Source organism: Osmerus eperlanus, chromosome 1 (assembly GCF_963692335.1).
Source record: "Osmerus eperlanus chromosome 1, fOsmEpe2.1, whole genome shotgun sequence".
Lineage (NCBI taxonomy): Eukaryota > Metazoa > Chordata > Actinopteri > Osmeriformes > Osmeridae > Osmerus > Osmerus eperlanus.
Window position 1 is genome coordinate 3,829,450 of NC_085018.1, and position 22,360 is coordinate 3,851,809.

Below are 22,360 nucleotides of genomic sequence, written 5' to 3' on the forward strand. Positions count from 1 at the left end.
CTTAACAGTCTACTACAAATTGTTATTATACAATTGAGCCTAATATTTGTCAATGACAACAGGACAGCATTCGGGGAGTCTTGTGGGTGACTTACAATGAAATACAGTAAGATAACAAACTAACTGTGTTGTGATGGCAACCTGGCCCTGGCTTTCAATAAAGTAGTAAATTACATTTAGTCATTTAACAAACTTGACAATGCCAGTATTGTAGCCAACCAACTGGGTCTTAACACTGTTGTTAAGTTACAGTGGTTGACACCTCTGCGGATGACACATGAAATATTGAATTGCTTAGTAACGTCGGTCGAAAATAGTTACCACAGCTTTGCCTCAAGGTAAAAGTCAGAGTTTCTACTTCAATCTGACCTTGTGATACCTCAAATGCTTTCATCCTGCACACCTCTTTAACACCCCCATGTTTATTTCATGAGACTACAGAGACTGGAGGCATCTCCTCAGTTTCCTCCTCAAGCATTGCCACAGCAGGGTTCCAGAAAAATGCTTCAAGCCTCCTTTCATAATTTTTTTTTTCTGTAGACAAGCAGTGTTTAAACATTACTAGGGAAGTTTTGTGTGGGAGAAAATGAATGATTTACCATTGGCATATACTGTATTAATCATTCAATCAAGTCTTGCCTTATATGACCTTATTGAATCTTACTTTATAATGTTGATTGTTATCTTCATATTATTGTTTTTCTATCCTAATATAATTATATTGTTTCTTCAGATTACTAAGTGATATTGATTCCCCTTTTTACCAAGTACATGTTTCCCATGTCCTGGCCTGTGACCCGAAAGAAATCTTTCAGTACCGTATATGACATTATATTCAAGGACTGCCCTTTTGTATTCATTAGCCTGAATTTCTGTACACCAGTTGTGTTTTATCTCTGTTTTTCTGTGTTCTCCATAAAAATCTTTATCTTTATCATGCCTCAGAGAGACTTAGCAGCAGTCCATTTCCATGTCTTTATCTAGTCATTATACTTGATTCCTATTCTTGTCTGGTGTTACTCTTTCTCCACTCAGCTGGTAGTATAAACTCCAGAACCTAGCCTGAAATTACACCGTTATTGGAAACAATACATTTTTGTTACACAAATGCCTTGTACCTCCAAGGGCATTTTTCCACATTTGACAATAACACTCTACACTGTTAGTTGTCCAGGAGAAAATGTGTCAAATGGCTCACATTTTTCATTGTTATTATCCATTACATCATATAGCTAATGTACTGACTATATTAGCATACCTTGCTAAAGAGAGATTATCAAATTCTGCTTTGCACAGAGTCAATAAATATATTGTTGAGTGTACAATCAAATCATTGCTCGATATTATTCATTTACATTGCAATTTGTAACTGTCATGCCACTTTACCAGGGAGGGCACTAGCACAGACTGTCTGGGCAACAGGGAGGAGCGACACTGGCACCTGCTGACCCAATCCTCTTTATTCACCTGCCGGATGCCAGGTTGGCATGCATGTGCACATTAGTAAAAGAGAGAAAGAGAGACAGATGGAAAGAAAATAACTTGGGGGGAGGCTTTTCTGGGGCCTCCTGGAGAGATGGTGCTGGTTATGTGTTCTATCCAATACCTCAGGTGCGATGCAGTGGGGCTTAGTTGCTACTTTGCTAGCAAAAGAGGTTCTGTCAGAGCTGATCTGGTTTTGATGGTGAAATCCACAAAGGCGACAGTCATATTTTATCCTTTCTCTTTTGCAACATAGTCATGCACAAAAATGAGCCCATAGTTTGATCATAGACTGAAAAGGGACGTTGTTGTTGTTCCATCCATTTTGGTGGGAAGTTTGAACGTTTTATTGTTTGTGTGCAACATATGTGTGTATATGTGTTAATGTGCAAAGTAAACTTCTCTCTCTCTCCCACAGGAGTCACCTTCTAGGCAACTTGTCTGTCCCTGGCTGGGGAGTCTTATAGAAGGAGGGGGCTCCTCCTTTCTCCGAACATCATGAAAGGCTTGGGAGCCAATCGCAATCGTCACTTGTCAGACTCCTGTGAGCCCACCTCAGGACTCCCAGAATCCCTCTACCCCCATAGGGCCACCTCTCCATCAAAGAGCCCCTACCTCCGTAGTCCTATGGACCACTACGGAACCATGGATCTACACCAGTACCAAGGCCATAACCAGGGCCCCCTACCTCCCGACTACATGTTGCCTCTCAACAACCAACTTTCCAACAGCAGCACTTTCCCCAGGATCCACTACAACTCACACTTTGACGAATCCGACTTCTCCCCACCGGGAGGGGACAGCATCGGGGGCATCACTACTGGCACTATGGGCACCTCTATGTCCATGGGCATGGCTGGGTTGAGTGGACGTGGTCCGACCATGATTACCAGTGGTTCGGCAACCATCTCACACGGTTCAAAGAATCGGTTGCCACCAAACCTCCTGGACCAGTTTGAGAAGCAGCTCCCAGGAGGTCGCGATGGTTTCAGCACATTACAGTTTCACCGGTCGTCTGCTGTGGCCACTGCCAAACAGCGGACCGACAGCCCAGGGCGTATCCGCTACATGCTTCACTCGGTCCAGAAACTTTTTGCCAAGTCACAATCCCTGGAGAGCCATAATATGAAAGGTAGTGTCAATGGCCGCTCCGCCAACAGTGGTACATCGTCTGGAACCGAGGACAGTGGGAAGCAAAGTCGTCGGAGCAAAAGCAAAGATCGGGCCACTGCCAAGTCGGACGGAACCGCCAAACGGCGGCCTCGATCCAACATGTCTGGATACTGGAGCTCTGATGACTTGGACAGCAGCGACTTAAGCAACTACCGTAACCCCATGGCCATGATGACCCTGGGGCGATCCACTGGTCCCGACACCCAGGGTGCAGGGCAGGAAAGGTACAACATCCACGGTGCCTACAACACTATCAGTTCTTCGAGGAGCAATGTTGAGATGAAGTACCAGGCCTTGCCAGGACCTGGGGGAGGAAGTGGGGGTGGGGGTGTTGGTGGGGGAGGATATGGGGGAAGCATGACTGTGAATAGTGACTTTATGAAGGGAAACTCCTGGTCCACTCTGACCATGGGCCAGCCTAGACAGGTTCTCCAAAAGGGGTCAGCAACCCTGGACAGGTCCCTACTCAAGTCCAAGTCCTGCCAGCAGGATCTAGCTTGCCAGTACCTGCAGGTGCAGAGGAGGGTGAGTACCACGTAGAAAGGTTGGCACCAAAAATGTTATGATTACTCAAATTATAAATGTTATGATCTATTTTGCTTGAGCTTGTTATTGTGCTTCAGTTATTCTTTCAAAGAGGGGATAATAAGGTACAAAAATTATAAATAATTAGATAAATAAATAGTAACACTCTTTTTGGGAAATTTGATTCCTTACTTTTTTCAGAAAAGCTACCTTCGTGGAAGTTTTCGCTACCAGTATAACACACTTAATTAACTGCTTAAAGTGTTGAATCAGGTTCTGTTACAACTGGGATTGGAGCAAGAACCAAAGTAAGGTAGCTCATCAGGACCAGAGTTGTAGATCCCTGCATTAGATCTAGACCAGTCTAACCCAAGTACTATTAAAATTAAAGGAGTAAGTAACAGTATAGAGTAGTCCGTTTGCAAGTTAGACATAACACATTTTTAGGCCGTGTCTTGTAAGGTATTTGGACCCTCCATCCATTTTACCGTTGAAGTAAACAGTGGCCAATACATCCCATCTGGTGCCTTTAGGGAGACTGGAGCAGCACATTGGGTCGTAGCAGCGGAGCCAATGAAATTCCATGTCGGCGGATGCGGAGTGGCAGCTACGTGAAGGCCATGGGCGACCTGGAGGACAGCGATGACTCAGAGGGAAGTCCCAAACCCTCGCCAAAAAGTGCAGCTCGTCGGCAGAGCTACCTAAGGGCTACTCAACAATCTCTGAGTGACCAGCTACCCCCACGCAAGTAAGTCATGAATCTGTCAACTGTTCAATCAGTCTCAGATTTTAATTGGTACGCATACATATACAAAGCTACGCACAGGGTAATGTACATCACCATCCATGTGAAATAATGAGCTCAATTTAAAATACAGATCTATGAATACAGTTATAAAGGATTAAAGGAAAGAAGGAAGGATAGAGAATGGCACCCTTCCCCTTTAGACATACACACAGCAAAGCCAAAGGCACTATTCCAAGTAGAGGTGTGACATAAAGAGGGGAGACTGCCAGGCTTTATCTCTTGGCATGCTAATGAGCAGTCCCCTGCACAGCATAATGACTACACACACAGTCAGGCAAGTTGCGCTCTCTCATGCGTGGGATTAAGCACTGTCAGACTCCCCACATTCTCAACGATATGGTTTCCTCTACAATCCTTTTCCTGCAACGTAACTGCTTGGCTGGAATGATGCAGACACCCCGATTACAGATTCCACCATGTGACACTGCCTTCTGCTGAAGCATAGACATTGAATCACTACAAACTTGCCAAATCTCCTTCAAATGACTGGGTTTTTGTCCCTTTGTCTTTCAATGACATGCTCTCAGAAGGATGCATATGTAAACTGTGTTGACCTCACCGTTGGATGATATCAATGAAGAATTCAAGCCACATTACCACCTGTTCATTCTTCTTTAAATGTAAAATTCAAATGTGTTTCGGGCAATGAAGGTTTATTAGGGACCTCCACCACAAACAGCAGAAGTGAGATACCAATAAGTAATTTAGTACAAGGAGGCAGCATCAGCAAAAGCAAACACAGCCCTAATCCATAAAAAAATAAAAATAAATGGGAAGTGCAGGGGAGCAAGCAAATTTCAAAAATCTAATTCAAACTATTTCAGTGAATCAAATTCGACATTAACCCTACTTTCCCTGCTAAAACCCCAAACGTCCACTGCTGCTATCCCTCCATGGCATGCCCCACCCTGGTTGGCATGAGCAGCAGAGCCCTGGATTACGCCATGCGGCAGGGGGAGCTGGAGGCTCTGTGGGCTCCTCTCCAGAGTGTGTCCTCCCTCCACCAGCTGGGCAGGTCAGTGCAAGACTAGCCAGTCACCACAAGGGGGCCTGCTTACGCTTGCATCTAATTGGATGATGTTCAATTGATCAACCAATTACTGAATAAATAAATCAATCAGACATGTGTCTTTGCCCCTGAACAATGCCATGCCAAATGTCATGTAATCTTCTGCCTACTCGAAGCTCTATCCACCCATGTGCTTTTCCTACTCCTAGATGACTCAAAAAGCAAATGGTCCAGTCTATGGCCGAATCCCATTTCTCTGTCTTACCCCTACCCCTTACCCCTTCCCCTTAGTTTTGTGTGTTCACGTGAGAGTAAGGGCTATCCCAATTCTCGTTTTGATCGAGTGTTAGGGCTAAGGGGAAGGGGTAGATACCCCTTAAAACCAAGCATTTTCGGGAGCTTACTTGAAACCAGGAGATACCCAGAATACACTGTGCAACCGGCAACAATGACGGCCAGATCACCCAGAGTCCCATAAATGTATTTTCGTCTTAACTAATCGATTAAAAAATTTGACTTGTTTTGTGCTCTACACAGTCCTGTACATATATTTGCAACCATGTTAAAAAATCGCTAGTTTGCTACGCTAACGGTACATTGCTGATTTGCACAACAGTCCCGCATTTCTCTGACTAGTCTTGAATGGACTCCATGCATGTCTAGAGTTTTAACTAAACTCCATTCGCAGCTAATTTCGTTTGATATCAGTTCATGACACTACTTGCTTTGGAGACATCGATACGTGCTAGATGACGTAACCGTAACCAAGTGGTGTCTCACTTCATAGGGGTATTCACCCATAGCCCTTACACTCGGTTTCGAGGGACAAAGGCTAGGGGTAAACGAAGTGGAAGGGGTAAGGGGTAGGGGTAAGACAGAGAAATGGGATTCAGCCATATATGTCGAGGATTCTGACAGGACAGAATGGGGTCATATGATTATCTCTTTGTGCCAGATAGCTCTTTAGCAGAGACGTCTTTCACTATTTCACTGTTAATGGATTTAGGATTAGTTTTTTACCTAACGCTCTCATGATTATCATATGGACCTGAACATCAGAACGCTTCACCAGGAATCATCAGCTTTGCACGCTTGGGGCAGTACGGGGGAATGCTGTAATGAAATGTAAGAGAGATTCATAGACTTCAGGACCTGACGACAGGTGTTCATGAATACGTTAATGAAGTTATTAACTTAAATGTGATATAAATGTGATAATAATGTCCTTGATTTCTGGTAATTCTCCTCTACCCTTGGACCTTTTTCTCTTCTTCCCTCATCCAGCTGTCTGCCTTCTTTGAGGGAGCTCTCCAACAACCGTAGCCTGGACAACCTGGATTGTATTGTGAGTTCAGGGGGCTCTCCATTCAACCACTGGGATGAAGAGGACTTCAGTCAGGCCTGCAGCACGCTGGGAAGGAGCAGCTGCATGGGGCAGGTCAGAGGTCATCAGCAGGTGGGATAGGGTCAAGGTCTAATACTTGAAGTTGATTTCCTTTCCTTTGAGGTTTTTGTCTGATTTTATGTCCCTATTTTTGGTTTTCAACAAAAATCATACTAAAGGTAATAAATGGTATTCTGATATTACAGCAGTAAGTTTATGCAGCCATATATTGAACCTCACCCAGCTCATAAGACGACGTAAAGTTGATCTCTAAATAATCTGTCTTTATGAAATACTACACATTTGGACACGGAGACCCCAGCAAATATGCTTCCAATTAATTCCATTACATAAAGATAACCCAGTGACAAGGTCACTAGAATAACGAGGATTCACATTCAGAATACTGTCCCCTTTCTTTCACAAGGGGCTTGTCAAATTAGCTACCACTTGTCTTATAGTACATGTTACAGGTCATGGGGAATTGTAATTTAATTTGGAAAATGAGAGGGGATTCATATTTAGCATATTGGAGACATTCCTCTGAGTGACCAAGTGAACACACGTACAGGTACAATCAAACAGTTGAATCCAATTCAAACTATACTTGACTGGGTGCTTTTCACTGCTGTTTTTTGCGATGGACAGTACTCTAATGAATTAGAAAATTCACCCTAATACATTATGCCTACACTGTAGCCTACGCTCATGCTTCTTTTGTCCTAAAGGGCTATGTGAATTATTCAGTTAACAAGACATTTTTATCAGTCTATGGAGTGACTATGGTTCTTAAAATATGAATGAATAGCACAATTTTTCAACATAAGTTTAATCAAATTTCTTTGTTTGTTTGACAACTTGATACAAGTGTGATGCAATCGTCTTTAAAGTGAAGGCCTTAAGATTCAGAATACAATTCGTAGGATTGTTAGGATACAAATAGACTTATTTTATCATGTTATTTTCTGAATGGGTTACAGTCTCATATTTGCATTTGTCCAGAAAAACATTTCTTAGTGTCTGTAGCTCAATTCACTGCAGTGTACTTTTGGATCCACTTTATTGCCCTGAGTCCCCATCTGAACCTTGACTGTCACCTAGATGTGAGTAACCATTTACCAGACCCTCAGCTGTACTGCTCCTGTGTGAACCCCAAACCACTGACAGGATAAACCTTCCCTATCTTGCCTTACTTAGAACAGCCATGCAATACTGTGTAATTCTTTGCCCCTCAAGCCATCCTGCCAACCTGCCTCTCTCCTCGTTCCAGCTACGAGACTTGGAGATGAGCAATCGCTACGAGGAGCACTGCTCTGAACCAGCATTTAGAGATTCCCGGTCGCATTCCCAGGACAACATCGACCCACCGGATCTGCCCACCCCCACGTGCTTCCGCTCCCGCAGCCATAGCTACCTGAGGGCCATTCAGGCTGGCTGCTCCCAGGACGACGACACTGCTTCTGTGGACTCAGACTCGCCCCCACCCACCGCCACCACAGTTCGCACCTATAGTACTAGCACTGGTAAGTACTCCAACAATAGACTTAGTTAAAGCCATTATGTTTTCAAAATATTTGAAATGTTTAAATTGTGCTATGTTCTACTTGTGGGAATACAAAATATATTAGATTTTTCCTGGAAGGAAAACAGCACCACAGCACAACAGCATTTCACATATTTGAAAAGGATATGTATTTGACCCTGGTTAGGTAGGCTAGGACTGTTAAAGAAGGGTGGTAATCATGAAATAACTAAGCGAGCAGTGCTATGTCGGGAAGTGATACACTTACCTAGACTATCTTGATGTTACATTCTACACACACTTTATTTTGAAAATTGTCTCCCCGTTGGATGGAATTCAAAAGAATTGACGAAGTAGCCCTCCCCACCAAGTTGTGGTTCGTTGTTCTAATCACACTCCTTCAAGTGGCGGCACGTTTTTATACGGAACTGACTATGTTTGTCAGCCACAGCGCTCAAAACTGAGCAGATCAGGGATTTTTGGCTCCAATGCAGCCTTTTTCACCCGCGCTAGGAGACCTTCCCCTCCCATGGAAGATATGGAAAGAACAGTTTGGCTCTTACCTGATAGCCTCCGGATTGGATAAAGCCCCAAAGGATAAACAGCTTGCAATTTTCCTTCAACGTTTGGGGGCGGAGGGACAGCGCATCTTTGCCACTCTCCCAGGTAACAAAGTAACAACTTGTGTTGAACAACTTGTGTTGAATCCGCCCCCCCCCCCCCCCCCGCCGCCCCCCTCCCCCTCCACACACACACACTTCTCTTGTAAGCATTCAATTTGCGTAGTGCAATACACTTTGAAGAAATTCATTTGGCCAAAAGTAAATGGCACTATTGACGCAACTCTCTGTCTTCTTTGTCAAAAGTATGAGTATAACTGCTGTTTGCTTTTCACAATGTGAAATTCTACCATAAAGCCAGATATAATCGTGGGAATACTTCCATACTGTATAAAGCTGTCAAGAGCTTAATAAGATATATATAATAACATTGCAAACTATTTTCTGTCTGGCCTCCAGGCACTCCTGTAGGAAAATATACTGTAATACTTTACAAACTAAAGTAGTTTTTTTTTTTTACTTCTGGAACTTAAGAAGATTGCTTTTATTCACCAGCAAGACAGAGAAGAAGTGAACAGTTTTATGGTTGATCGACTGGCCAAGAATAAGACTCAGAAGACAAACACAGAAGATGGTGATTGAATACATGTTTTATACACCAAACCATGTGAATGGTTCAACACAGATTTCATGTGCTGCCCTCTTGAAAGCTCAAGTATTGTAAGTATTTGGGGATTTCTGTTGTTGTTGGATAGTAATATTTAGAACAATATGAAAGCTAATGAAATTTTTTATTTTAGACTGATTACTTTATCTGCCATTGTAACATGAAATGGTCATTGAATAGGCTGATAGAGTAGTACCAGATTCCTTATTCTTCATGCACCCTGGATATGGTTAAGTCACATCTGACTAACCTCTCTTGTTGCATTAGTGAGTGAAGAGTGGGTGTGGGTAGTTGGTTCCCACTATCTATCTATCTATCTCTCTTTCCCTCATGCACATGCAAACATGGGCGACATAAAATTGTATTGGTTAAACTGATTAATTAATTTAACTTAATGTAAATGTTATACATTCACTGATGAATTTTATCTCATATTTCATTATTTACTTTTAGCATCTTAAAATATTTCGTTTTCATATTTAAAATCTAAGGCTGTTTAATTGTGGGGTTAGTGCTGTCAATGAGCTATTTCATGGGGTGTATTATTTCCTTTCAGAAGTCTAATCTTTATGTCCAAGATCAGTGATTGTGCGCATTGCTTTACCAAAAAGTAAATCTATTAGAAGCGTGATTCTTAACTAAATGCTGGAATAGATTCCAAATGTATGACTGACGCCCTGTCGCCACGGTTATTTTTCTTATAGTATCCTTTGCAAAAGCAATGTCCTAGAAGTTAGATTCTGTCTGAGCCGTGCATCTTTGACCCGTACTGGCAATTTAATTCAAAAGTATCTACAAAGTTACAAATAGTCTCATACGCGCACGTGCTCTGAAATATTGTTTTACATCCAGACAGTGGCGCCACTCAGCATGAGTCGCCACGCCTCCATCCTTGTCGCGTCGGTTTAAATTGACCGTTCTGTAGGCAAAACAAAGGCAAAATCAGCTGATCTTGTTATGGAAAGACGCTGTGTCGACACGGGTTGTTTTCAAATGCTCAGGTGTTTCAAGCTCACGCCATATCGATGCTTTATTTTGTTCTCTTACAGGGTGAGTGTTCACGCTTTCTGAATCTGTCTTGCCTTACCTCTTGACGGCTTTATACTGTATATGTTTTACAGTTATGTTTTATAGTTGTTTTCTGATGTACATCAGTGTAATATTGTAGGAATTATTGTCACGTAGATTCTGTGTTTTAATTTATATTGGCTATATTCTGAGACACATAATCGGTGTAACAAATGTAGTAGGTACAGTTAGCGTCAGCTTTGTTTAAATCTGCTTTTGTGTATTAAGTCTCCGACTAACACAGTCAAGTTTGCAAGATCATGTACAATAGCATATGCTCAAATTTCTTTGTTACTCCCAGAGATTGAATATGCTTAGAACTGTATAGCCTATTAGAAATCAATACTGGGAAAAGACAACTTTAGTCAATTGAATTATGTAATATGGTGAACAAAACTAATAAGGCGGTAATATAAACTATTCAAATATTTGTATAGAAGATTGTTTCATGGAGTTATCAATGTCATTGTCATAGTTTCACATAGGAAGTAACTTATGACCTGACAATTTGATCATTTGATTTACTACCCATTTTTAGTTTTATCTATAGCATGTTGCAACAGCTCTTCCATCCAGCATTCTCTTCTCACTCCTCCACTATTAAAATAATAATGTTTTTGATTGGTGGCAAGATCTGCTGGAAGGATCTCCCTCCTACCACAGGGCTTTCTGGTGTTGACAGCAGAAACACATGTGCCCATTTGTTCATTTTAGTGTATGCACAACTATTGCCCTGCCGTCTACTATGACACATACGTTGCTTTGTTACTGTAAGACAGTACAGTAGTCTGTGACTTTTACTGCAAAGAGGAGTAAAGGAATAGAGAATGGAGGGAGAAAAAAAAGATTCCCTTTCTCTAATCAACGGTTTCCTCCCTGTTGCCAAGCGGCCCACTGCATCTCTATTGCTGTGGTATTAGGAATGGAATGTGTTGCTGATTGTTTAGGTTGGTTATAGGTTGATCTGTGAGCATCTGTGAAGCCCGCTGTGACATTGCTTGTAAAAGGGGCTATAACATTTTAGTTTTTTGAAAGAATTATTCAAGCCTTTTTTATTCTGAAAGCTAACCATTTTGGCAGATGTCTGATCTGATGTTTTAGGCAGCCAGAGAGCACCATAAGAGGGATGGTCAAGGCTGTCAGTGTATTGTGGTTGTTATTAGATTAAATGACACAAGCGGGTCAGCAGGAGAGGCAATGGGCCACTTGGCAACAGGGTGGAAACCGTTGATTAGAGAAAAGAGAGGGGAAATCGTTTTTCACTATTACCCCCTCCATTCTCTTTTAGTCTACTCCTCTCTGCAGCAATATGTCTACTCCCAAGGACAATGAATACTGTTCAGCCCTTGAATTGTTGGAAAGCGCTATCTAATGTGGAATTAATTGAAAATATGTTGTAAGGTACATTAAATGAGCCATTACACCTTTGTCCTGTATAATTTCAAACTGAACTGTGGAGATTTAGAAAGGACTCTCTCAGTACTCCAAAATACTTTATTTCTACCACAAGTTATGCTAATTTTTGTGCACACTAGCATGCACTGTAGTTACATTACATTTACATTTAGTCATTTAGCAGACGCTCTTATCCAGAGCGACTTACAGTAAGTACAGGGACATTCCCCCAAGGCAAGTAGGGTGAAGTGCCTTGCCCAAGGACACAACGTCAGTTGGCATGACCGGGAATCGAACTGGCAACCTTCGGATTACTAGCCCGATTCCCTCACCGCTCAGCCACCTGACTAGTTGTAACCAGATCAAGGTCAAGGGTCAACAGCCCTCCTGGTGAAATGTCTCAACTGGTGTAACAAGTGGATGAGCATGAATAAAACAGGCTTTATACAAATAGTTTATTTGACAATTAGTTTCATCATGTGCTAAATCCACATATGCATTTGTAATTACATGAGACACTCTAAGCTTTCCAATGGTACTGAACATCTGAAGATGGATACTAACATTTAATAAAAAGATTCTGTTTCTCTGACTCTGGACCCAAACTATTTCTGACTATAGTCTCAATCGCAAAGGTATGATGCTTCCCTTGGTACCAGATTTACATTTACATTTATTCATTTAGCAGACGCTTTTATCCAAAGCGACTTCCAAGAGAGAGAGCTTTACAAAGTGCATAGGTCACTGATCATAACAACGAGATAGCCACAAAACATTGCGAGTAGCCAAAACATGAAGCACACATTGTGAACAACCAAAGTAAGTGCCAAAGGGAAGAACCATAAGAGCATGTAGTTAAACAAGTTACAATTAAACAACATGAACTGCTATAAGTGCAAGTGTACCTGTGGAAAAAAAAAGAACAAGCAACAATAATAAAAAACAATATATCACAGCGAGTACAAACAATTTTAAATCAGTTACCACTAACCACAAGAGCAACAAGTCTCTGAGCAAGAGTCATTGTGATCCTTGAGGAAACTAACATCGGGTCAAGCGAACCATTCCTAAGTACCGTTGTACTCCCGGAACAAGTGCGTCTTGAGCCTTTTCTGGAAGGTGGAGAGACAGTCAGTGTCTCTGATGGAGGTGGGGAGATTTATACTTTAGGCCCTTGTGGTTGTGCTACAGTACATTGCATTTAGTTATGGTAAGCAGCATTTGACTGAACACATGCAGTGTGGAAATTAGTGTTGTCATGAATGAGCTCAAACCACGACAGGGTGCTTAAATGTTAGCTGAGACATCAGCTGTAAGCAAAGCTGCAATTCAGGAGACCAAACCCATCTATAATACCACCCTCCCCAGCCTCAACCAACCTCCAACCAGGTTTTCTGGCAGGCAGCTCATCTATTCATGGTCCTGAATCAGATAATCCTATTTATTATTGGAGAACATTTCCCATGAATTGGCTGGAAATTCTTTGTTTGGTTGTTTGTTATTGTACTAGGACACATTCTGTAGCCCAGACTAAAATGGTGTTTGTTTTGCTGATGGCTGGGGTTGGACTTTCAGTCAGTGGATCAAGGTTTAAGTCCCTGCCATCTTGAGGCAGCTTGGAGTACTTTGAACCAGTTTTGACCAGAAAATATTGCTTCTGCACAGTGGTAAGTCTATACCCAATAAAGCGGTCCAATTCCATAACCACTATAAGAAGCATTAATAAAGTGAAATACTTCATAAAATATTTTTGGAATGATGAGAGATAGGGATTGTTATAAAAAGGGGGGAGACATGCATAGAGGGAAGAGGAGAGCCTGGCATGGTCGTAAACTTTTAGACTACAAGTCTACAAAATTATGAGCAATAATTGGACATGCCAACAAGCTGAATTAAATTCAGAAAAATATACAGTCCTGCATATCTGAAATGCATCTCCTTCCATTGCAAGGGGCAGGGTGATGATAGAAAAACACACACAAAAAACCACAAGCCTGTTGGCCTTGTGAGCCTGGCGTGTTGGCCTTGTGAGCCTGGCGTGTTGGCCTTGTGAGGCAACAGGTTTGGCCCACCACCGTAGACAGGAATGCTGGACCAGAGACAGCATGTCACATAACTGTCATTGTGATGACAGGCCTCTCAAAAATCCATCATTATAGGGAGCAAGCAGGAACCTTTACCAGCAGGGTCTGGACGTGCTTGGACGTTACCAAAGACCTTCTGTTGAACCACATATGCCACAATGGGGCCAAAATGGCATGTGGCCACCATAAATAATAAGAAAATACATATATACTGTATCATAAAAGTACACTTTTTAGCAATCATGTTTTACGGATAGGAATGATATATGGGCCTATGTGTATGTATGCCACTAAATAGTTTTGCATATTCATAGTCCAACAGCAGTTACATACGTTGCAACACAGTTTAATGGGGAAAGAATTGAATTAAAAAGCTGAAATGTAAAATGATCTGTAAAATATGACAAGTCTTTAAAAATACATGCCCCTAAAACAACTGGGTTCCAAGTGCAAAGTATTCCCTGTGTTGACTGCTAAATACCTTAAAAAATGACAAATGCTGTTGGGTGACCTCCACATAATCTGAGGTCACATTGAGAGGAGAAACTTCCCTTTTTTAACTGAAAATGCTAACAGTGTCAGGGAGACAACTGAGGCTTCATATTCTGACATTTACTGTACTTTTATCATTTTTTTATTATGTATGAACAAGCATAAAGCCAAGCATTGAAATGAAGAAATTAAGCAAGAGCAAGCAAGATGACATTTAATAAGTCGCTTGAATGAGCTTATGTGACTTTGTCATGAAAAAAAGCACACTCACACACTTAATTACAGGAGCTAAGGTGAAGGGACATTTTAGACACACAACTCTTTTGTTTACAGACTCCAAGCTCACATTTTTGTAATTCAAGGCATTTCAAAATCTCAGTCTGGGGATGGGATTTACAACCAAATGAATACATACTTTATTTGGGTTGTCCTTATGTATTTAAATGTGTGTCTATTTTTGGTCATATTTGTATCCTCAGCAATGTGCAGCATTTAGTAAGTGCACAGTTCAAATAGTGGTTTGTGCCAAGGAACAGTCTGTGTTTTGATAGATACAGACTTTGAAACAACATAATATGTCATTGCATAATTTCACAGATGCAGTCTGTGTTACCTGATAGCACAGCTACATTATAGTTGTACATTCAAGTACATCATACTGACTTTTCATAGGAAAGAATCAAATTAAATCAGCTGACCATGTCGAGCACTTTCTCTGGTTGCATTCCTCTGGACACATTTATGTGCTTCTGTCCTATGGTATATTTGGCCTTCTGTCCAATCTACTTGGAGCCCCCCCAAGTGTGATTGGGCCGTATCCATAGCCTGAATACATGCACACCTCATTTTTGTAAGGAGTGGAACATGATTAAACTTTCTTGCATCAAAGCTCAGAGAATGGTCCACACAGTAAACATCTGTCCTCTGTTGCTGCGAAGCCAACTGTCAAATAACCCAGAGTCAGTTAACAATGTGTAATGTATGCAGTTCTCATTGCCTGGGAACCAGACATATCTTCAAGCTCAGGCTTTATTTGCTCTGGCAAATGGGTCTGGCAATCCTCCCATTCAAAATAGATTTCCATCCGACTTGAATCTGGTCCGGCCAATCACATCTCGTTTATCTGAGAGGGGACGGGTTTAATACAAAGACTGTACAGAGGAGCGCCATTGAGGCATTTAGGTAAATAACTAATATTATGTTTTGTTGCTCGGATTGGGTGTATCAATCCAATTGTGTCCAGAGGAATTTTGGTCTGCACCTGTTGATAACGCCCCTTAGAATTGAACATAATCAGAGAGATTCCAGACCAAATATTAATTTCCAAATTGGTCTAGCGAGGCCAGGCTACAGCTCTCAGGCAAGCAGTGGGCTATGGGCAAAGATATATGGAACAATAGACAAGATGAGACAAAATGTATGACCATTTTTTTTGATAAATATTTATTTTACATTTGTAAGGATTTACCAAATTACCTGTATTAATCGAGTAGTATGAGGTCCATTTCAACCAAACTGCTATGTCTTGTTGGTGATGAACTTCATGGCAGGATGTGAAAGTGTTGGTGTCAGGTGTTCGGCAGGCATTCCTGACCATTGCTTAGGCTTAAAATTCCATGCATCCCTCTGTAGCACCAAGTCAAATTAGATTTCCAGAAGGGTATCCAATGATGTGTCAAAGTTTCAATTTTAACAATGAAATGGCAACATCCCACTCAATGTGCCTGTTTACTCTGGAAAGTCCCAACATCAAACTCTGTTCTGCTGAGGCCTTTGTAGCCTGTGGATATGGATGAATCTCCATGTGGGTTCATCAAAAGACACCACCTACTCTATGGATTCTGGTAACAGTAAACACAAAGTAGGCTCTCGGCTAACATAGAATTATTGCAAAGTTGCTATACTTTACTGAATATGTGGGTGTTCATCTTTCCAGCAGGAATATATATAATGTATTGTTGCAACATATGGTTGACATATTTTAAACAAGTTTGAAAAAATTACCTAGTTTGGTAGCTAAATCTAGAATACATAATTTTTGCTATCTCTCTGTGTAACAATTTTGGTCGAAAAACTAGCTATCTCTGTGTTAAAGACAATAACAAAACAAATATATCCTCTTGTCTCCTGTCCTCTTTTTCTTTCCTGTAGTCTCAACATGCATAACGACTTGTAAGAAGGCAGCGCCCCCGCCAGTGCCCCCCCGCACCACCTCCAAGCCCTACATCTCTGTGACGGTGCAGAGCAGTACCGAGTCGGCCCAGGACAACTACCTGGACCGGCACAGCGAGGTCAACAGCCAATCCAGCCACGCTCACAGCAACTCGTCCGACAGCCTCGACAGCACCCGTGCCAACAGCCTGGCGAGGGGCATCTCCCGTGCCCCACAGATCATCCCTGTGCCCATGGCCACTCCCCGGGACCACTTTGTCCCCACCGTCACAACCAGCACTTCCACAGACACATCTGATGTCGGGCACGAGCCACTGAAGACGAGCATAGGCAAGCTCAATTTGGCCTCAGAGGATCTCCTAGTGGACTCGGTACCCCGGAGGAAGCTCTCCTCCATTGGCATTCAGGTGAGGTGGTTGTGGTCAGTCCTGGTTCGGTAAGCCAATAAGGGTGTCAGTACCATTACAAGGTAGTCTGCAAGGCTGTATACTATCACTAATATACATTTTAAGTACAACTCACAGAGAATTCAGACCTGTTACAGTGTGGTGCAACAACAGACAGACAACCCAGACAAAAACAACCCAGACAAAAACAAACAAAAAAGACACTGTTTTTGTGAATTTGATTATAGATCTATAGAAAACTGTAAGCTGCTAGAATTAATGACATAACAATGTTCCAGTAAACATCAGTGTATCAGTAACTATAGATAACAATCCATATCTCATGAACCCATTAACACCAGTGTTGACCAACACCAATGTCTGTCTTTTCAGATATACTGGTTGTTAATGTGGGTTCCTTGCAACGTATGGGTTACCTAATCTTAACCTTGATGTAAATGAAGAATTTGCACTTCTAAACTACTTTAATAAATACATTGAATCAAAATTTCTGATGCCCCACATGATAGAACATAACTTTTATGCAGCATTTAGTTTCCAAATTTTCCAAATTATTATTAGTTTATTTTTAAACATGAAATATCATTTATTTTTAAACATGAAATATCATTTTCAATATCAGTGATTGTTTGTTAGGTTGATTGTATTCAGGAAGTTCAGCGAGAGGAGACACCACCATTGGCCAGATTCCAGTCAATCGGAGTGCAGGTGGAGGACGGGTGGCAGTAAGTATGAATAGACCATCTATAATTATAATATACATAATTACTATACGATAAGATTTTCATTAGAGTTATTCATTGCAGAATAACTTCTTCAAAGATGTTTTGAATGCCAGGAAGTCCTTCATGCCACACATAACATCCCTTCCTTATTTTCCTCATTTTCAAACATCGCTTTTGCATGCACAATAGTCTGCAGCTAGGTATTATAAATCTCCCATTAATTTGAATGCATCTAAATGTGCTAGTTTACACACAAATGCATAGTCATTTAATGAACAAATATTTAATTAGCTCTGCCTGTATTATTGAACGACTACTGAAATTGTCATCTCGACGCTCTATGTTGTCTTGTTTGCATCTCCAGGCTCAGTCGCTCCAGTAGCATGGCATCCAAGCAGGAAACCGACTCAGACACAAATGACATCCCCAGCACTTCCTTCCAGACCAACTCCATCACCTCCAAGCTCCCAGAGAAGAAAGTCATGGTCAACAGTGCCAGCCAATCCATGGACTCACCAGTGGGCCAGAGTCCCCTCAACAACAGGGATCCTTCCCATGAATCCTCACCACCACCTCCCCCTCGGCAGATCCTAAACCGCTCAACAACACGGAGTAGCTCATCTTCATTCTCGGAGAGCCTTGATCCGGCACTGGACCCCTCCTGCCTGCCCCCTCCCGATCCCTGGCTGGAAAGTGGAAACGGGAGTGGATCTAGTGCGGGACCCTGCGTTGCCTCTCAGGGTGGTGGAGGACCGCCCTGTCGGAGGGACGGCCACTGGTTCCTGAAGCTGCTGCAAGCGGAGACGGGTCGCATGGAAGGGTGGTGCCAGCAGATGGAGCAGGAGACCAAAGACAATCAACTTTCAGAGGAGGGTGAGACAGAAATACTGTGGGCCATCCCTTACTGGACATTCATACAGTCAAACAAGGGGTATTTATGTTGAAGAAGTTGGTTTGCTCATATAATCAAGTATGTTACATACAAAATGTTGGCCTGATCAGTAGGTTTAAAGGGTTTGAAAATAGGTTTATTCTCTGTAGACTCTCTTCACACAATCACCCACAATTTGTTGGAAGAGGCATTCATATATGGGGTTAGCACACAAGCAGGCCTAATCTTTTGCATTACAGTACACTAATCTAGTCTGGACCTGATTAAACCATCAGATTAGATTAGTGCTTTAACATAAGACTGACAAGTCAGACAGCAGAGCACACTGTACACACACACACACCCATGCGCATACACACATACTCTAACATGCAGGCCCGCAAAGTATGATCGTATCAGAAAATCTAGACCAAGAACATAATCGTGCTGGTACTGTCTTTGCCAGAATGTGTGATAGAATGTTAACTGTGCATGGATTCATTTTAAGACTGTATATATTTGTAAAACAGGTCTTCAAAAAATCTAATTGACATAGAGCTACCGAAACACCTTATTTCACTACATTTACATTTATTCATTTACCCTAAATAGATACATCATCTGTAGGCTCAGATGCATTTTAAGAGGATATTACTGTCCATTATACTGTAATCCCCTTGAGTGCCACCCAGTGGAGTCCTTATGACCAGGCAGTGGAAAAGCCAAATCGTCTATCTCTTGTCTAGACATCATAGCTTTGTTTTAGTTTTTTTGCTTGTGTCAAGCACAAAGTGTTAAATCTACCTCTTCGGAACTAAAATATCCTTGTCTGGTGTGCTAGTTGCATGCCCAGTGTAGACCACTTGGTAACTTTGGCTTGACGGCAGTAGGTCAACAATGTGGTCTGGACTAAAGTTCAAATAAAACACATCAACACCAACTGGCAGGTACATAAAATATCTTAATAATTATAGCTGTTTTCTTATAGTACATATGCAGTATATTGTATATAAAAAGAGTGTTACTGTACATTTTATTTAGTATCTGTACATTACTTGACATTAGTATTTGTGCCTACTTTACATGTAGTGAACTACACCTTTTACATAATTGCTGTTACATCAGCTTGCTGTTTGTAGGAGAGTTGATGTATGCAGTTTACTGTATAGTGTTTCCTAGTGTTGTAGTGTTGTAAAGCATGTGTGTCTGTGTTTCAGTTTTGCTGGCGTCTTCTCATGTGTGTTTTGTAACTTGCAGTGTTGGGAAAGGTCCGCAGTGCCGTAGGCAGCGCTCAGCTCCTCATGTCCCAGAAGTTCCAACAGTTTAGAGGACTGTGTGAGCAAAACTTGGTAAGGACCAGCTACCACATCCCAGCACATTCATCATCACATCAGAAGATACATCACATGAACTTCAGTACAAAAACATTCCTTCACAATAAAACCAAACCATTTCCAACAAATCTATGCATAGAATCTGACAAAACTTGACAGCTGATATACGCACAAATTATGTTTGTAGTAACTACTGTTAGATGTGTATTTCAAGGTTCATGGCGATACTGATATATGAAGACATTTGTCAATAGCCAATATTCAATATGTTTACATGACGAGCAATTTGATTATGTGTTGACTTCAAATTGCTTTAAAACAAGTAATCTTATTATTATGAGTTTTTTTATTATTATTATTATAATTAGATAATAAAAAAGTTACTGGTGTAGAATATAATCCAAATGTTATGATTTTCATAAACAGCAATAATACTCATTTATTATACACTTCCAGATTAACCACTTTCTAGATTACTAGAAAAGTAGTTAGATTACTTTGCCAAACCTTTGTTAAAAGATTGACAGTGTCAACCTCCCTGATTGAAACAGGAGGTTGGTTTAATTTGCAGTAGTCGTGCAATAGGCCTTTACATTAGATGTACCTGGCATTACCTGGCTTCCACCCACAAAAATCCAATCTCTTAAAAGCAAATTACAGATTTTGTCTAATACAGTCAATACAGTGAAATTGACTTTAGTCCACTAATCTTGTTTAAATCAAAACATAAATCGCACTGTGGTGCAATCATTGTTTAAATAAGTTGTGAAGATGTTAAATATAAGATTTTTAGGATATCAGGACCAAAATAGAATATGATGTCAGTCTGATGTTATGTGCATGCTGGTTAAGTGTAGTGTGAAATGTTCTATGTAAGTGGTGGCTCTGTGTCAGAATTGTCTAAATACTATACTGTTTACACCATTCAGAGATAGAGAGGAACACCCGTGGGAACTCAAAAATAACAACAGTGTTAGTGTACAGAAAAGAAGGTGGATGAATACTAAACGCAGCCCTTGTATTATATAACAGTGTAATATTTCATATATGGTCCTGACAACTTTCTTCCCAGTCTAAGCACAGGGCATGGAAAATACACACTGTGTAAAAAGGGACCTACCTTCAAAACTGCAAAATATTAAATAATTTAATTCAACATTGCAATATGTAGAAACAATGGATATTAGAATGTAAAATAATGGTAATGGTAATAAAATATTTGATCCAATGATTAGGATTAAGATATGCAAATGATAAATCCTTCAATTTCTCCCACACTACTGTGGTTGGATCTTGGTTAAATCAATTTAGAATCATAGATACATACATGGAAAACCAGTATAGTTAGGTCCATACATTTTTGGACAGTGACACAATTTTCATTATTTTGGCTCTGTACGCCACCGCAATGGATTTGAAATGAAATAACCGAGATGCAATTAAACTGCAGACTTTCATCTTTAATTCAAGGGGTTGAACAAAAATATTGCATGAAACATTTAGGAATTGCAATCCTTTTTATACACTATCCCCTTATTTCAGGGGTTCAATATTAATTAAGTACTAACATAAAGTAATTAACATAATCAAAAATAAGATTTTCATTTTTAATACTTTGTTGAGAATCCTTTGCATCCAATAACTGATTGAAGTATGGAACCCATGGACATCACCAGATGTTGGGTTTCTTTCCTTAGTGATGTTTTGCCAGGCCTTTACTGCAGCTGTCTTCGGGTGTTTGTTTGTGGGTCTTTCTGCCTTAAAGGGGTCATTGACTGATTTTATAGGGTATTTCACACTGTTCCTTAAGGTCTCCGAATAGGGTATGTAACATTGGTTGGGCTGAAAATGGCCCGGGTGCTGTTCTATGCGCCCTAATTCAACCCTGTGAAATAGCCCTAGAATAAAGCGAGAGGTTTTCTCCCTTTTATGGTATGCTCTTTGTGGGCCCCCACGCACTGCAGGGGCTGCGAGGGCGTGTTGTACACCTCTGGATCCTGCAATCATCCACCACTGTTGTCTTGCTTGGATGTCCAGTCCTTTTTTTGTTGCCAAGCTCACCAGTGCATTCTTTTTTTCTCAGAATGTACCAAACTGTCGATTTGGCAATCCTAATGTTCCTGCTATCTCTCTGATGGATTTATTTTTGCAGCCTAATGATGGACAATTTCACTTGCATTGAGAGCTCCTTTGATCGCATGTTGTGGGTTCATAGCAACAGCTTTCCCAATGCAAATACCACACCTGGAATCAACTCCAGACGTTTTACATGCTTAACCCTTGTGTTATCTTCGGGTCATTCTGACCCATCAGTCATTGTGACCCACCGTCGTATTGCGACAAATTTACCGCATAGAAAAACAAAGTGAAGCTTTTTCTTTTAACCGTTGGGCTGTCTCAGACCCCCCACATTGCGAAAGTTAAAAGAAAATAATTTGTATTTGTTTTTGAATTGGGTAAAATTGGGTAAACATAACAATGGTTTGTTATGAACCTTTGGGTCATGTGACCCGAAGGCAGCACAAGGGTTAATTGGGTGTGCTCAATCCGTGTTAGTCCGCTACAGTACTAGCTACCAACCAGTTACCTAATACTTAGTCAACTTTGTTTTCCCTGTATTTGCGCTGTTGAGCTATTATTGTGGTAGGACTGATAGATTATTAAAGCAATTAACCATGAGAG

The 22,360-nt window shown here is 41.1% G+C and overlaps 1 protein-coding gene across 9 annotated transcripts in view; it reads left to right on the top strand.

Annotated features, from left to right (window-relative positions):
* The window catches only part of dlgap4b (discs, large (Drosophila) homolog-associated protein 4b), a 102,369-nt gene that overhangs the window by 75,072 nt on the left and 4,937 nt on the right, over positions 1–22,360 (top strand). For 4 of the 9 annotated variants that reach the window (XM_062483760.1, XM_062483842.1, XM_062483766.1 and 1 more), the window contains 9 exons: positions 1,901–3,180; positions 3,714–3,928; positions 4,914–5,003; positions 6,282–6,453; positions 7,652–7,904; positions 16,321–16,748; positions 17,385–17,473; positions 17,838–18,346; positions 19,602–19,693. In XM_062483760.1, coding sequence (XP_062339744.1) covers positions 1,981–3,180; positions 3,714–3,928; positions 4,914–5,003; positions 6,282–6,453; positions 7,652–7,904; positions 16,321–16,748; positions 17,385–17,473; positions 17,838–18,346; positions 19,602–19,693 — 3,048 coding nt within the window. In that variant the 5' untranslated portion in view covers positions 1,901–1,980. Of the gene's footprint in view, positions 1–1,895; positions 3,181–3,713; positions 3,929–4,913; positions 5,004–6,281; positions 6,454–7,651; positions 7,905–8,416; positions 8,570–16,320; positions 16,749–17,384; positions 17,474–17,837; positions 18,347–19,601; positions 19,694–22,360 lie in introns of those variants that run through there. The other 5 variants (XM_062484256.1, XM_062483929.1, XM_062483773.1 and 2 more) reach the window with 5 other exon arrangements.